Genomic DNA, 18,605 nt, shown 5'->3' with positions numbered 1-18,605 from the left:
TCTATTGGTATCTCAATGTTTTAGCTGGGAATGTTTAACCCATATTTTACTTTAAATGTACAATTTGCTAAAAGCAACATGGTTGGTAAAGAGAATTTTCACTCTAGTGCAACTGTATTTGGTTCCTCATACCTTTTCTCCAGAACAGATGGTAGGGGGTGATTAAACTTCAGGATGTTAAAAAAAATAACCCACTCATATTAGGTGGGGTGAGGCTGGGGAGAGGGGATGGTTTAAACCTTTATAAAATGAGCAATGTGAAAATCAAACCTAGCTCAAAGCATACGCACACTTTTTGCTGCTTTTCCACTTCCGGATAACAAGTTGCGCCTGTCTTGGAGAGACAGGACACTTTATCAACATCTGTAAATCTGGTTTCCATTGTGCAGTTGGGAGCCTGATGTAAATTTACCTGCTGCTGGCTCCAGAAAAATTAATTGCCTTCTGCAGCACTGCTCATGGACCAGGGGAAGTAGGAGTGTTCCCCTGGATCATTTAGGAAAGACTTTCGCCTCCTTTCTACTAGTAATGTCCTCTCTATACTGTCTCCAGCAATCACAACAGATCACACCTTCCCCCACACTCAACCCTGAACCCTGAACTACAGTCTACATGTCTCCTGATTTCAGGGACTGTCCCCCAAAGCAACTCTGTCTGCGATTTCCTGTAGCGGTTTTCTCTTTTGACAGCCTGTCAATTTTGACCATCTGGTGGACATGAAACAGAATTTAAAAAGTGATAATGAGGTCCAAACATCAAATTAGTAAGACCTTTACGGTTCTGGCCTCGGCACCGTCTTCATTTATAGTCATTGTCATAGAGGTGTACATCATGGAAACAGACCCTTCAGTCCAACTCATCCATGCTGACCAGATATCCTAAATTAATCTGGTCTCACTTGCCAGCATTTGGCCCATATCCCTCTAAACTCTTCCTATTCATATACCCATCCAGATGCCTTTTAAATGTTGTAATCCTCCATCAATCCTCCAATCCAATCCTCCATCCTCCAACACTTCTTCCGGCATTCCATACACATACCACCCTCTGCATGAAAATGTTGCCCCTTTGGTCTCCTTTAAATCTTTCCCCTCTCACCTTAAACCTATGCCCTCTGGTTTGGGACTTCCCCACCCTGGGGAAAAGACCTTGGCTTTTCACCCTATCTATGCCCCTCATGAGGTTATAAGCTTCTATACTTTCAACTTTCCTCAGTGCCTCCTTGGCTCCTGTATATATATCAAGTTTCATGGTTTCACCAGTTGAATTCTCTATTTTATGTGTCCTCATTTCATTTTACTTATGGTTATGGTTTCGTGGACAATGGACATCCATTTTTAAATTGTCTTGGAATGTAGACATCTATGAAAAGTCTAACATTTATTGCCCAATCCTAACTGTCTTCTGGAAGGTATTAGTGAGCCATCTTTTTGAAATGCTGCAATCCTGAGTATAAGTAAACCCGTATTCCATGATTTTGACCCACCAACAGTAACTTAACAGGGATATATAGTACTTCCAAGCCAGGATACTATGATACTTAGAGGTGAAGTTGCATGTAGTGGTGTTCCCATGGGTTTGCTGCTTTCTATTTTCTAAGTGGTAGAGGTCATGAGTTTGTAGTTGAAGGACATTTAGGAAGTTGTTGTTAACATATACAACAACATATACTGCTGCCACTATGTCCTGACAGTGAGGGAAGGAACATTTAAGGTAATGGATAGGCTTTAATCACCATCATTTAGTCCTGGATGGTGTCAACCTTCTTGAGCTGCACTCATTCAGGCAAGTGCAGGCTTGTTGATTAACCATTGTAAATGCAGAGTTATGGGGATAAGGCAGGGGGCTAGGTCTGGGTGGGATGCTCTTTGACGTGTTGGTGCAGACTCGATCCATCCTGAAGTCATAACATGTGGGCTAAAAGGGTTGAGAGTGGGACTTTCACCTCTCAGTGAGATGAATTACAACAAATGTCCCAGACAACTCTATCACCATTATAAAGTAGGTCCTGTCCTACTGGCTTCAATATCCACCAGAGGTATCAACATAGTGGTATACAGTCGGGAGTTAGTAGTCCTGGGAATACGCAAGAATGACTCTGCACTCCATGAAGTCTCAAAGGTTCAGATCAAACACAGCCAAGGAAACCTCTTGCTGATCACCAACTGCTACCCTCCATTAGCTGAGAAATCAGTACTCCTCCACCTTGGACAGCACTTGGAAGATACATTGAGGGCAACAATGGCACAGAATGTACTCTTACTGAGGGAGTTGCTCTTAGTTTTACATTATTTGTTTTTAATTATATTCAAGTAGACCCTGTTCAGTAGCATTTTGGTAAAGCTAAATGGTTTCCTAGGTCATTTAAGAAGGAAGCTGAGAATCAACCACATTGTATGGGCCTGGAGTCACATGTAGGACAGACTGGGTAAGGATTGCAGCAGATTACTTTTGCTGTAGATATTAGTAAACCAGACGGGCTTTTACAACAATCCTGCTGTTTCATGGTCACTATTACCAAGGCTAACATTTTAATTCCAGATCTATGAAACAAATTCAAATCCCACCAGCTGCCATGGGAGTTATGATTGAGCAGGAACTTAACAAAACCAGCCATCAAAATATTATGGCTATAGAAGCACTTCAGAGACTGGGTGCTTTGTGACAAGTACCTCCCTTCCTGTCTCCTCAAAGCCTATCTACCATCAGTAAGGCACAAGATAGAATAAGATAGAATGCTATCCACGTGTCCAGATTAGTGCAGCTCCAACATCACTCAAGAGCCTCCACACCAACTGTGTACAGTGGCCACAGTGTGCACCATATACAAGGTGCACTGAAGAGACTCACAAAAGGTCTGGTTCAGAACTTTGTCAATATTACAAAAAATGGCCACACAATGGGTATTTTTTGTATAAGGTAATGTTTATGAAGGATGCCTGACCAAGTGTAGTTGGACTAATTGCTATCACACAATAAACTTTCTTGTTATCTCAGAACAGTGGCTCTTCTAAAGGTTCGCCACAGTGATGTATCCTCTAGCACTAATCAGTAGATAGACAAAACAAAGTCAAACAAGTATTGATGGCAGCAATCTACATCAAATAACCCGTATCAGTACCACATTCTGCTGGAGGTGGCAAATACCACAAGCAGTGGTCATCTGGGAAAAATACCTCATCAAATGTGGACAAAAGCTGTAGACCTCAGGAGCCTATCAACGAATTAGTCGAGTGGCAATTATGCGGCAAATAGAATTCAATTTAGAAATGTGTGCAATAATCTATTTGGGTAGGGCAAATAAGGAAAGAGATTACACAGTGTATTAGTGGAAACTGAAGTGTAGAGAAACAGAAGGAGCTTGAAGTGAATGTCCAATGATCTCTGAACCAAGCAGGATAGGTCACTGAGCTATGCTTCTTTGTTCATGTGATGTGGGTATTGCAAGTGGGGCCAGAATTTATTGCCCATCTGTAATTGCCCTTGCGATCAGTTTAGAAACAACCACATTGCATTTGTTCTGGTGTCAAATGTAAATCAGAACAAATAAGGATGGCATATTTCCTTCCCCAAAAGGGATTTTATAACAGTGATAAATTATGGTCAGCACTAATGAGACTAGCTTTTAATTTCAGAGTTTTTAGAAACTTAGTTTAAATTCCAACAGTTTCCATGGAGGGATATAAATCAACATCCCCCAGAACATTAACCTGGGGCTCTGGATTACTCTAGTCTAGCGACATTACCAATACTCCAGTATCTCCCCTGAAAAAGGTTAAAAAGATTTAAATATTACTATCTCATATTGGATGAGACATGGAATACAAGACAAGGAAGATAATATGCTAGACTTTTAAAAGCACTAGTTATGGCACAGCTAGTCCTGCACACAGTCTGGTCATCACATTCCAGGAAGGATGTGATCAAACCAGAGAAGATACAAAGGAAATTTGTAAGGATATTGCCAGAACTGGAAAATATTAACAATGAGGAAAGCATAGATACTCTGGAGTTGTTTCTTTGAAACAGAGGACACTGAAAGGAGATTTACTTAAAGTGTTTTAAATTATGAGCTGCCTAGCCAGAATGGACAGGAAGGATTTCCCTTAGCAGAGAGTCCAATAACTATGGGGCACAGTTGTAAAGTGATGTGTAGCCAGATCAGAGGGGAGTTAAGAATTTTATTTTTCAGCCTAAGGATCTGGATATCACTGCCTAACCAGTTTCCAAAAGTGCTTGAAAATGCACTTGAGCTCACTTGATAAGCACAGTTCCAAAACAATCTTGAAATGCAATATCATCTAGAGCAACTCCACTTAATCAGTACCCTACCTTAAAGCCAGCACTGGTTCAGAGTACATGGCAGCAAGGTGTACCATCTATAAAATGAACCATAACAACTTGCCAAGTCTCCATCAACATCATCAAAGGTGGAATCTCAGAAGGTTGAGAACGCCAACATCTCCAAATTCCGCTCCTAGTCACACATCTCCATGGTTTGGGAAATGTACCAATATGTCTTCATTGTTACTATTTAGAAGCACTGGGTGTATCTTCATCAGACTGACTGCAGTGGTTCAAGAAAGTGGTCCATCACTATCTCTTCAAGGGAAAGGCCAATGACAGCAATACTTACAACACTCCATACGGCAAGATGACAGAATCAACTGATATCTGGAAACAGGTAAGCCCTTTTAATTGTATAAAATGATTTTTTTCCTTTTTTGTATTTTGTGTTAGAAGTGCTTTAATAGAGTGGACTTTTCCTAGCAGTAACCTTTTAAATTCATTTTTTTTATATCATAAGGATGCTATGGCATTGTTTTTTTTAAGAGAGAGGATTTTTTTTTTTCTTCAGTGCAGTTGTAGCCTTCAGTCTTGATTATATTTAGAACTTTGGCTCTGAACTCAGACATGTGATGAATGGCTGTTTCAAGAATAATTTTTCAAGAGATGTCACTGTTGAAATTTGCTTTCTACCCTTTGGTTTTAATTTACTATCACCACCATCTTCTAGTACCCATTTACTGCCATAACTAACTCCATGGTTTTCGATATGTTACTACATGTGATATATATCACAGAAAATTGGGTTCATATTGAATCAGATATCTGGAAGTTTGCTAACAACTAACTACATACATTCATGTGACATTTCAGACTTACATATACAGTTTGGTTTATATCTTACTTGGGTAACTATATTACCCACTGAGTTGACAGCGCAACAAACAGTCTGATTAGCAGATTGACCATCTGCATAATGAATGATGACTGATTGATCAGAGAGTAAGATAGAGACCTCCTATATGAGTGTTGCATGTTTTGATATTATCTCTCTCAAAGATGTAATGTCTTTCTGAAATCTGTGCAACAATACAATAGAAAGTATTGGGGACCTCAGACCTTATCCAATTCAAACAGAAAAATAAGTCACTGGTGTCAAGCCAGACCATAACATAAACCTGTTGGTCTTGTCTGGGATCATAACATGGGTGAGGACGTGAGTGGGAGAGGGGTTTGGTGGCAGGTGGATGAGGGACCTGGTGTGGTTAGTGATGTGGTTACATTAGGTAGGAGGGGTTGTCAGGGATTTGGGCAGGTTCTTCTTGAGGTAGATGTCTTTAAGTTTATTTACAACACTATTTACACAGCTGCGATATCATACACCTAACAAAGCCTGTTCTGTTTCTACTGATGTTACTGTACATTACATACATGTAACTGACTAAAGACACTAAAATGACTCTATGACAGAGAGAGTGACTGAAAGTGAGGTGGGCACTTTTATAATACATCGCATAAAGGTACAGTTCTGGATGGAATCTGTCATAATGCAACAGGACTCTTGTGCAGATGCTAGAGTCAAAGAAAACGCGGTGTGGAGCTAAAGGGACACAGCAGGCCAGGCAGCATTAGAGGAGCAGGAAAGTTGACGTTTCGGGCCGGGACCCTTCGCAGTTATAGTGTCCCCGCCTCTGAGCTAGGACGCCGGCTTTAAGCCCCAACTGTTCCAAAGGTGTGTTATAACATCCCTGAGCATTGGTCAGAAAGTATCAGCAGCTTTCCGGATAAATAAATCGAAACCCTCCAAAGTCTCCAGCTCTAACTCAAAGTTGGAGACGTTAGAGATGCAGATAAATACCGAGTTCCTTGTTAATGCTTCTGGAATAAAATCTTTCTAATTATGCTTGATCTCCAGAGACTGAAAACCTGGATCTCTCTCTCTCTCTTTGCCTATTCTATCAAAGCCCTTTCACAATTGTAAAGATTCCAATCAGGTCCCACCATAGCCACCTCGAGATAAAAGAGCCCCATCCTGTCTTATTCTCCCCTGACAGCTATAACCATTCCTGGTTTCAGACCATTTCTGCGCTCTCTCCAATGTCTCATACAAACATTTCAACAATATTTAGTAAATCTGAGTTGATTTGCAGTTGGAGGTTGAAGAGTGGCGTGTTGCTTTTTGGCTGTCTTTGTTTAGGAAGTTGGCATCCTTTGTACACTGGAAATGCAGGGGATCTTTGATCAAGAAGCTGTTTTTGTTATTTTGGTTTGAGAGCGTTGTGTTTTGGCTCGGGTCCCAGTTACGCTTCGCGTCACTCACTGTCGGGGAAGGCGGCGAGGGAGGAGGAAGAAGGACCGGGGTTGGATAGTGTGTGTGTGTGGGGTGGGGACGTCAAGTCTGCTAAAGGACAGCCACCCAGAGAGGAAGCTGAACACAGTCTACCCGAGAGAGAGAGAGAGAGAGACAGCAGCTCAAACATGATCTCTCTGATATCCAGGATCTCCGTCTTCGGCTTGTTGTGGGCGCTGGGTAAGGAGCGTGTGTCTGATTGCGGGTCTGCAGCCTTTTCCTGCTTTAACCTGGGTTAGTGGCTGGGGAGACAGGGATCTGGCCGGAGGTAGGGCTGAGCGAAGCTGCTGTGTTCCGAGCCCAGGGCCGGCCTGAGGGGCACACAGAGTGGCTGGGGCTGAGGGACCCGGCCGCCGGGACTCAGCAAGCACTGGGCATGGAGGGGGGTGGTGGAGGAGAGGGGGACGGGGATACAAAGAGCGTGGGATCGGCTTTTTCATTCACGCAATGCCTCTCTCCACCACCTCCCCCCCCCCCCCCCCAACTCCGGCTCGTTCGGAAACCTCCTGCCGGAGGAGACACTGAGAGCTGGGCCCGGCTTTCTCATTTCGAACCGCTCACTTCCTTCTCCCGACCTTGTTTCTCTTTCTCATCCGCAGCCAAAGAGATTTGAGTTCATAGACCCAGTAATCCCTCCTGCCCCCACTTTCCCCCTTCTGCCACCACTATCCCCTATTCTTCCCCACTATTCCCCTCTCCTCCGCCACTAACCCTTTTCCTTCCCAACTATTCCCTCTCCTTCCCCCACCACCCCCCTCTACCTCCACTATCCCCCTCTCCACCCTAACTATCCGCTCTCTGCCCCCACAATCCGTCCTCTGCCCCCACTATCCCTCTTCTGCCCCCACTATAGCCTCTCTATCCCCCTCTCTATCCCCACTATCCCCACTGCCCTCACTATCCTCCCTCCTCCCTCACTATCCCCATCATCAAAACACCTCTCCCCCAATATTCTCACCCACTATTCCCCTTTCTCTACTATTCTCCCTCACCACTATCTCATCAACACCTCCCATCGATAGTGAATGGCCTTTAAATGATTGATTTTGTTTGATAAAAAAATCTTTACAGGGGTTTGAGAATGGGCCATTTATAAACTGTGGATGATTTGTGTAAATACAGTATCTGTGGAGCTGGATCATGACTGAAACCATAGAATCATAGAATTTTACAGTACAGCCAGTACTTTCTCATTTTACTTGCACAAGTTTAAAATCTATCACACATTCATTGAAGCTTCTCCTTCTTGAGTTCTCTGTGGGAAAAGCTGGTTTGTCCCACAGGTCAACAGTATCCACCATGTACCCATGGCAAGGGGCCAGCTCCTAAACCCACCCCCAACTCAAACAGTGAAATCAAAACCCATTTGATCCACACTGGCTTTCAAGCCAATCAACTCCTCCCCAGAAAGTTCCAGTTGCTATAGCAACATATAGGTTTGCATGCATGCTATATCCTAGACCTATGGACAGTGATGGTAAAGGCTCAAATTTGTTTCAACCACATGGCTGACCAGGATGTTCTGCTGCCCTTATTGCCTGCCATTGGCAATTGTTGGAAGGGTTTACAAGTTGATTCTCAATGTGTTTGGCCATGTTATGAATGCCTTCAAGTCCTGAAGTGGGATTTGAACCTGGAACTTCTGGCTGAGAAACATGGACACTACCCACTAACCAGACCTCCTTCACTTTGGAGGATCATGAATACTAAATAGATGAGGAAAGCCATTGAGCCCATCTGAGGACTTACATACAGAAATAACCTACAATTCTACCAACAGCACTTGATTGTCACTTAAGTAATTCCATTTTTTTTTGCTCTCCCACTCTCCCACCAGTCAATCTATCCTGAAACCTGTTTCACGTTAGTCTCTGTTTGTGTGAAAGCTTTCAAACATGAGTTCTAAACTGATCTTAGTCAGTCAGCTCCCATATCCATTGAAATCTCCATATTTCATTCCCATTCTGTGGTTCTTAATTATAAACAAAATATGTTATCTGAACATATGTTGCATATAGTTTTAAGTACCAGAATTACTTTTGTAAGACGAAAGCAAACGTTTAATGTCCAATTCTCAAGTTGAAGTTACAATTGGATTTAATAGCAAAAAGGAAAATGAAATCAGCCAGACATCAAGTTTCCTAATTACATTTGAACGATTCTTCTGGAAGGTGTGTATTGTGGACTTTGGGAGAGGGTAGGTTTGGGTTTAGCCATGATCTTCCTACAGTTGATTATCCTGCCAATAATCATTGCACATGGTCAAGATATTACTAAGTTTCTGGAACCTTAAAGATTATTGCAACAAGAATCAGTCAGGTTGAAATTGATCTTGAATGGGTAATTGGACAAATCTGGATAAATCAGATTAAAATGAATAGACTGTTTTGTACCATGTCTGAAACCTCAATGAACAATAAATGGGTATAAACTGGGTTCCTGATTTGCTGTTATCGATTTAGCAACATCATCCAAAACCAAATTCAACCACCACGTTTCCCCATTCAGCCTCCCTGTACAAGAGGAGAAAGTATGTAGAGGAAAGAAAACCTTGGATAGCATTTTGGCCATCAACATTTTCCTTTTGCCAGTCATGTGCAATGTGTAGGAAGGAATAGTTCAGAATTTGGTAGATTGAAGATTTTATTTTAGATTTTGATCTGGAAATATGGGTGATGATTTTAAATTTTCATTTATTGCTCATCCCTAGTCAACTTGACAGGGTGATGGTGGGATATCTCTGTATTCTGTGTATATGATGTTATGTGACAGCTTAATTTGCTGTAAGGAATATTTGTTTAGCAGCAATACCACTATGTTGTTTCTAAGATGTGGCATTTGATACAAAGCAGAACATGTATAATTTGTTGTGGGTTAGACACTACATAATCTGTCAATAGTGTGTTGTTGATGTAGCTGGCATGCTGGAACATGTGTTTGTTAAGGTTGACTGAAGTAAGATAGACATTGCATGATACATTGATTAAAAAAAAAATGAAATTCTGTTGAAAAACCAAGCCTGTGTTTCCTTTCTGTGGAAAAAGGATCTTGAGTTCCCAATTTGATTAATGGCATGCAGTTAAAGAGGAGCTTGTTGGTTGCATATGCGGTTTGGGTCATTTATACTTGTGATTTCTTCCATTACTCTTAATGTGGATATTTTTGAGTAACAGTGATATGTTTTGCAGTAATAAATCTGAAATGGAGGATTTACAAAACTGACAAAGAGTGGGAGACACCTTACAAGCAGAAACACATTTAATCTTCAGTGTTCTTATCATTTAGCTATGAATGTCAGTTTACCAACCTCACATTGAGATTCATGTCTTGATTTTGCATACGACTGAGACTTCCTCTTTAGCTGTCGGTACTAATGATATGGATAGTATTGTACATCTGTCAAAGATGTCAAGCATACTATATCTCTAGAGATTGGGTGGTGCAATGTTTTAAAAGATTGATCTTGTACCACCTGGGGCTCTTGTTTAAATCTAACCAACAGTAATAGCTGATAATCTTATTTTTTTGGTAACTGGGATCAGTCCTGAATGAAATGAATTTGGCCAGTGTGAATTCAGCTTCTGCTCGTCATGGACCTGAAATTGGTTGGCTCTTTGCTGTCTATGAGCAATGATGGGAATACAACCTCAGAACTTTGGTGAGGTCGGGTGAGATCATCTGCTGCACTTCCTTTGATGGCTAAACAAGATCACTTCTGGAAGGGCAAAGTCTGCCATGAATGCCAGACATGAAGTTATCCCTTGCTGTTGGAGTGAGATGATCTTTGCTGATGCCTTAGTTTTCAGGCCTGCTGTTTGGTCTTTGGATTGAAATGGATAGTCATGTGACATTTACCATGAGGCACACACTCTATAGGCAGACATCTTAAGTTTCACTTCAGTAAAGTCTTAAGTGTTGAGAACACTGTTGTGCTGTACATTTGCAAGATGGTGTCAGAAGTGATGTGTGTCCAGAACTGGTATAAAAAACACAGCTGCAGAGCTGTGAGCTGACTGATACAGAAAAAAAATGAAGAACATGCACTTCTTAAAGGAAACTGGTTGCAACTTTTCTCCTGTTAACACCTGTTCAATTGACTGGGGATCTGAAGCAAAATTTGGAATTCTTCCACGAACAATGAGAGACTTACAGTTGCAATAAAATCGACTAATTAATAATGGTTTCAGTTTCCCAACTGTAAATTCTCCCTTTCTGAAACGTTGAAATTTTAAATAGAAATAAAAAAGAGAGAACTCGTAAAAGCACAAGAGCAGGTTGTGAAATGGAACTGAAAAAAAAGGGACAACTTGTGGGACTGGTGCTGGGAGAATGTCAAGGGTCATCAGTCCAAGCATTACACTAGCTCCAGCTGAGATGAGTGACATTTATTTGTTGTGTATGCTATGGAATTCCACATTCTTGCTCATGTTGTCACAATGGGTCCTCAGAGTAATCTGTCCTCTCAGCACAAGAATGGTGTCATTATAAAGCATTAACCTTACTTTTGAGGGCTTCATTTTTGGATTGCTGTTCACTTTGCACATGTCTGTGAAGATTATGATGTTGCATGGTTTTTTTTATTAGTTCACTCATGGGATGTTGGTATTGCTGGCTGGGCCAGCATTTATTGTTCAGTCCTAGTTGCTCATGACTAACTGGTGAGCTGTCTTCTTGAACCATTGTAGTTCATGTGTTGTAGGTAGGCCCATGGTACCATTAGGGAGGAATTTCCAGGATTTTGACCCAACAACACATGAGGAATGGTGATATATTTCCACGTCAAGTGGTGAGCGGCTTGGAGAGGAACTTGCAGATGGTGGTTTTTCCATGTATCTGCTGCCTTTGTCCTCTGAAATGGAAGAGGTCATTGGTTCGCGTCTATCTGACATTTCATGTTGACCTGATGTTTTTCTTCTGCAGTCCTCATTCCAATAGTTACACTTGAACTAACCTATTGTATGGCATATAGTGATTTGTCAGAATCTTTAGCCAGTATCTCTCTGGTGGCTACCTGCACCTGTTTCCTTTTAGTCATGTACTTGCATGCAAAATGATTCAGCTTCTTGCAGTGAGAGCACTATTTTACACCCAGTGGAGATGCCTCTTCACTTTGCATGATGCCTTCCACAGTAGTTGCATCCTACCATTAGACCCAATTGTTCTACCCCGTATACCTGTCAGCAGAACACAAGACCTGATCTGTTCTGCCATGAATATGTTGATTTGCAACCTCAGTATTTCCGCACAGGCAAACTGCTCTCCTGAGTGCACGTTTGTCTTCTCTCAGTAGGTATCCTCTCAAGTTTGGATCCATTATTCCTAATACAATCCCATCTCTATTTAGTTTATCCTTTAATTGCGCAAATTTACAGGTTTCTACAAGCTGAGTTAATAATGTTACATGCTGATCAATGGACTATTTTTTACTTTGTTCCCTAGTATTGAATATGAATATGTATCATGATGTGGAGGTGCCGGTATTGGACTGGGGTGGACAAGGTCAGGAATCACGTGACGCCAGGTTATAGTCCACCAGCTTTATTTGAAAATACAAGCTTTCAGAGCTTTGCTCCTTCTTCAGGTGTTTGTAAGAGAGGTGATCAATTGATCAATTAAATATTAATCATTTAAAACCTTCTGATTAGAGATTTAACAGCATCTTAGGTTTGTTTAGTACATCCTCATCAGCGGTGTGACCCTTTGATCTTTTACTTATAAATTCTGTGTCTGGTACCACCTCTCTCACAAAGACCTGAAGAAGGAGCAAGGCTCAAAAAGCTTGTGTTTTCAAATAAAGATGTTGGACTATAATCTGGTGTCGTGTGATTCTGAATATATATCATGCATGTGTACTTCGTCACTTGGCGTTCAAAGTCTGCCATCAAAACTTTTACAGTTTCTGATGTTCACAGGGATTTAAGATGGAATATATTTTGAAACAATCAATCCTTTCCCGTAAGTGATAAAAGGATAGTGAATTGTACTTGTTTACTTGTTCTGGCTGGCTCAACGAATCTTGACTTGCCAAAAGAGATTTGCAACATGTCACAGCATTGATTGTGGAACAATCCTAGATGAGTACAAAGATGTGTTCACAAGTTTAGGATGTCTTCTTGGAGAAATAGATAAGAATTCAACATCTTTTGAGGAAAGTTCCAGCTGCCCTCAATGCCAGCCAGAAAGAAAAGATAGAAGAGCTGAAAAAGAAGTGATCTTTTTTGTAAGAGTTGTCACTTTCTTGATTAACAGCATGTCACCAATGAAACAACCTGAAAAGCTGAGAACATGTATTGGCCAAAAAAATAAGTAAAGCTTTGGATAGATTTCACTAACCCATGCCATCCACTGAAACAATTTTGCTGCAACTTGCAAAGCCAAAATTTTTCACCATCCTAAATCACATGATAATTATTGGCAAACTAAACTAGATGAAAGCAACAGTTTTCCAACTATATTTTGGTCACCATTCTGGAGATACAGATGGTTGCACACGTTGTTTGGCATTCCCACTCCTCCAGAAGAGTATCAATGAAGACAACATGAAATAATTAGTGGTCTTCCTCAAGTGGAAGCTAAAGCGAATGATCTGCTAGTTTATGGAGACACAATGAAAGAAGCCATTGCTGACTGTGACCAAATCTGATGCAACAGCTCACTGATTGAACAAAAAAAATTACAATTAAAGATGCTTAATGTCAAGCGCATTGGCTATGTACTGACGCATTTGCCCAGATCTTGAAAAGGTGAGAGCTGTATCTGGCAGCAACGCAGTGACCAACAGATGTAAGTGCAGTGCAGCAATTTGTTGGATTTGTCAATTATTTAGCGGAATTCTTGCTTAATCTGTGGTTAGAGTGTGAATCATTATGCCAGCTCATGATCAAGGACATGTGGTGGTACTGGGGCACAGAACAAGAAGCAGTATTCATTGAAATCAAAGAACCAGTGTCGAAATACAGTGGTATAAATGATGAAGCCACCTTGCAGTGTGAAACCAGTGACACAGGACTTGGAGCAACCCTAATGCAGAAAGATCAACAGGTTACATTTGTATCCAGAGCACTTACACAAACAGAAAGACATTATCCTCGGAGACTGAGAACGAGTGCTGACGCATTGTCTTTGCCTGTGACCATTTTCTTCAGGATTTAGTTGGAAGAAACAAAGTGACAAGCCGCATCAAAACATTTTCCTCAATCTGCTACGATCTGCTGCAGACCGACTGCAAGAATGTTATTCTGGTTACAGAGGTACCGTATGACATACAAGCAAAGGAGGCAGAAACATATTGCAGTCATGCTGTCAAGAGCAGCTTTCCCATTGAAGAAAATGGCACATGCTACAACTGAGTACGATATCTACCAGATTCAACGTAAAGCAGCAGCTTATCATGTTCTGGAAGTCATCAGCCCTGCAGATACACTGAATATTACAGACAAGATCCTTGCTCAACTCAAGCAAGCTATCCAACACGATGAAAATCTAAGTATTGTAAGAACTAGCAATACTAAGATGGTTCGAGAGTATCAAGGACACATCTTTTGCTATTTAAATATATTGGGTATACAGAAATGAATTGGCAGGTCACCTATTGTACAAGTGAAATAGAGTCACTGTCCCAAATGTGTTGAGAGGAGAGGTGCTAAAGTGCATCTCTGCAGGCTAGCAAGGAATCGAATCAAGTCTGAGGAAGGCAACAGACACGCTTTACTGGCCAAATATGAGCAACAAAATCAAGGACCACATCAGCCAATGCAACGCACCTCTGGACCAGGTGGGACTTGAACTCATGCCTTCCAGTTCAGAGGTAGAGACAATACCAGAAGACCCCTCTCCCCCACATTGGCCATGCAGTGTCAAACCAAGCAAGCTAGAGAGCTGCTGATGATACTGGCGAGATACCAGACAGACCATGGATGAAACTGGGAGAAGAACTCTTCACACTTGCAGGAGCTGATTATGTTGTCACGACAGACTACTCTTGTGACTACTGGGAGTGGACCAGTTGACTTCAATGATTACAGCAGGGATTGTCAAGAATCTAAAAGCACACTTTGGCCATTATGGCATTCCTGATACAGTTATGAGTGACAATGGCCCTTAGTTCACAAATGAAAAATTTAGTCACTCCATGAAAGTTTGGGAAATTCAACACCAGCCATCATCTCTACACTACTTCCAGTCAAAGTCATCAAAGGAATTGTAAAGAATTCTGGCAAATCCTGCACCTGCATCCTCAAGCAGAAAAACACCACAAACTGAGGGCATGGAAGGTAGCTCAGTACAAAGTCTAATGTTGCACTGATTACAAACTACTCTTCCAATAGCTTAAAAAAAAAAGCTACTGAAGCTAGAAGTAGTGACTTGTGTGAAAAAAAATCAGTGAAGTAGCAGAAAGCAAAATTTCATTTTAACAAGACTGCTAAACCATTGCCAGAGTTAAGCATTAGAGAGCCAATGTGGGTACAAACATTCAGTGATCTCAAGAAAAGCCAGTGGCAAGGTGACAACATGAGACCTGCATGGACTAGTTATCACCTCAATTGTAGCGAGTGACTAGAATTATGGTCGTAATGACAGGCACATATACCAGCTGAAGCTGTTCCTCAACTGCAGGCTGCTGATCAGGGTGAGTTGAATGCACAGTCTATGCAGACCACAGATTAGACATCAGAACCAGAGATCCACAGCAGCCCAACAACAGGAAAAGAACAACAACAGCTACCATAGCAACAACGACTGACGTATGAACAACATTCTCTGGTGAAACAACATCACCCAGATGAGCAACCAACAACAGCAACACCCGTGAATACCATGAAGAGATCAGTGCAATTTAAGGACTATGTGTGGAACGCATGTGCAGAGACTGATGGAAATAATAAACTCCTAAGGCATAAGAACAGTGATGTTTGTAGTTGGTAACTTTTGTAGCCAAAACTGTATATGATAATTCTGAATTTTCTGAAGAAGGGTCTAGGCCCGAAACGTCAGCCTTCCTGCTCCTCTGATGCTGCTTGGCCTGCTGTGTTCATCCAGCTCTACACCGTGTTATCTCAGATTCTCCAGCATCTGCAGTTCCTACTACCTATGATAATTCATGCCTTTTTCTTCGTTTCAATGTCAAAATAGGATGTTTGAATATAAATGGAATTATATAAAATGTCTGTCCTAGTCTGCCATAGTCATGTGACCTCTATCATGGAGTACACACCCTGGAGGCAGACATCTTAAGTTTCACTTCAATAAAGTCCTCATGTTGAGCACACAGCTCTGCTGTACACTTGAAACAATTGGTTTTGGGCTTTGGTAATACCATGGTGGTGGCAAACTCCTGCCCACAGCTTAACATTGGCTACCTCCCCAAATAATATTTCCAGTCGGAAGCAGCTAGCTTCCAAACTGAGTCCATGCCAAAGACAGCAATCTTTGTTTGATTAGAACAGGAATGCTTGGCTTAATGTTTTCCCTGAAAGGGTTTAAAATACACAAAGGTTAACACTATTTGGCAGTAAGTTGACCAAATCAATCAGTAGGTTGCAAACAAATTTGTGCCATAAGTGGTTCTATTTTGAGTGGATCCTATATTGCATTGTTTGTAGTAATTTGGATAGTACATTGTTTTATTAAATCAGGTGCTTTATCCGATGAATTATTGTGTTTGCTATGGTGTAACTGTGTATATTCTCTTTACTTCCTGCACATGGTCATAGCCTGTGGTCAAATACTGATTACTTTTTGGGAAAGTTTTCCTGTAAATTGGCAGAAATTTTCAAATGTGTCTCCTAGAACAAAAATGGGAGAAAGTGGCTGTTTTCAATATATTGGAGTACAGTATTTTAAAGTGTGCTAAAAACCAAACAATAATTAGCAAATGGCTTGGAGCCTTACATATGGTGAGTCAGAGGGTAGATTTCTATGAGAGCAAATGCTGGAGGTGTGGCACTAGAAGTGGGTGTGCATCACCAGTGAAAACATTGTCTAGTCAGATGGTGCAGTTTAGGGTCTTCAATTGATTTCTTGAAAATAAATAGCATTTTGTTACATACAAATAAATCTGCATGCAGTATGGAGAGAGTAGCTTTTCACTTTTAATGTTTTGTGGATATTGAGTGAAAATATATATAGGATTTTGGAAAAAATGTTACTTTTAAATGTTGGTTTTTGAAAAGTGTATTCAGAGAAGTACATGAGACACAAGGTAATTGTAAACCCAGTTTGAAATTCTTTTTCCAAAGTCTTTAAACTATAATTCGCTGATCCAGCTGCCTCCCTAGTTTGTAGTCTGTCTGTTGGAGCAGGCACTGGTTAGCTTGAGATACTTTGACAGAACTGGATTAACAAGTCTCCCAAAGGATGATTAAAATAGAGACTACTACCTATTCTTCTATGAATGCAGCAGGCGTAATATATTTGAACTTTCAAAATGACATTCAGTATGTTTCCACACAGTAGCTGCATCTAAACTCAAACCATTTGGAGTTGGAGGACAAGTAATAAAATGGATAGCAAGACAGCTACAAAACACAGATTAGACACTAAAGGTAATTGCTCAGATTATAAATAGTGCAAAGTGATATTCTACAAGGATTGGTGCTGGGACCACTATTCAGCATTTGCTCAAACAATTTAAGCATCAGAAATGCAATTTCAGAATTTGCTGATATTGCCAAATTGTCAGACGATGGCAGTGGTGATATAATTAGTACGGCATACAGAGGAGGATTGTGACAAGTTGCAAGAAGATATTAATAAACTTGCTAAATGGCAAGGTAAAGGGAAATGACCTTATCAGAGATAATTACGAGGTAATACATTTTGATAGGGTAATTAAGGAGATAAAGTGTTAAAATGTGACAGAGAATCAAAGGAATCTGCAGGTCTAGATTACACATCATTAAAAGTAAGAACACAGTGTATTAAGTCTTCTTAAAATCAAAGCACTGGGGGCTCACTTCTAGAGGGATTCAGTTGGAAATTATGTTGAACTTGCCTTGGATAGACTACATTAGAAGTGCTGTGAACAATTTCAGCTACTGATTTATAAAAAAGATTAAAGAGGCACCGAAGAACACACAATGAAAAATTTAATAGAAAATTAAAATTTTCTGCCCGTCAGAAAGGATTGAAACTCTGGGGCTTTGATCAGCCCTATCCCCTGGCCATGCTCCTGCTGGTCTACACCTGAGGCTGAGCCTGCTGCCTAATCCAGATTGCACCCCACCTCAATTTGAAGACGAGTTTGGCAGGTCGTGATGTTGGGTGTTCTGTCAAGAAGAGAAGTTGCAAGTTACAGATTCAAAACTTGATTGAAACTTAGATTTCCAGGCATCTAGACCAACTTGCATGCCCCTCCCCCACCAGCACTACCTATATTACATCGTCCTGTCTCACTATCAGGCTAACATGTCCCTGCTTTTGATAATTTGATCCTCATGGTTGTTGACTTGGAGGATGAGAGCATGAGAGCCCCTGAAACATACCTATTTCGGAAGAGACAAACTTCCAGCAATACACACTGAAATCAGCATTTTTTTTTTATTTATTTACATTTATATTTATTTGCAATGACTGAAAAGCAGCATTTTATTATCAGCACATCTTGGCAAACAATTATTTGCTTTGTATGTGACATTATTAAATCTACTCGGAATTCTGCCAACGCCGACAGTTTCAATGACGATATGGCAAATTATTTTCAATTGAATCTGCCATGTTCAAGTTAAATTAGAAGCTTTCAAAACTGTCAGTGGTCCATTCAGGATGAATATTGAAATTTGTCAAAAATCTGGATTTCTGTCCAAAAGTAGAACTTTAAACCTCATGGAAAACAGATGGAAAGGTTACTAACTCCTAGGTATTTCCACTTGCCAAAAAATATGAAAACATACAGTCCTTGCCTATATGTCATGAAATACAAAATAGTAGGCAAGCATTATCTCCTGTCTATGAATCTTCCATACAGAGG

General features: G+C 40.8%; 1 protein-coding gene across 1 annotated transcript in view; it reads left to right on the top strand.

Annotated features, from left to right (window-relative positions):
• Positions 1-6,636: 6,636 nt before the first annotated feature.
• The window catches only part of LOC109913468 (interleukin-10 receptor subunit beta-like), a 51,182-nt gene continuing 39,213 nt past the window's right edge, over positions 6,637-18,605 (top strand). The window contains exon 1 of the mRNA XM_048603126.1: positions 6,637-6,817. Within this exon, the coding sequence (XP_048459083.1) occupies positions 6,766-6,817 (52 nt within the window). The 5' untranslated portion in view covers positions 6,637-6,765. The remainder of the gene's footprint in view (positions 6,818-18,605) is intronic.

Source organism: Rhincodon typus, chromosome 11 (assembly GCF_021869965.1).
Source record: "Rhincodon typus isolate 14 chromosome 11, sRhiTyp1.1, whole genome shotgun sequence".
Taxonomy (NCBI): domain Eukaryota; kingdom Metazoa; phylum Chordata; class Chondrichthyes; order Orectolobiformes; family Rhincodontidae; genus Rhincodon; species Rhincodon typus.
Note: the sequence above shows the minus strand (reverse complement) of the source record. Positions and strands in the feature narration are given on the sequence as shown.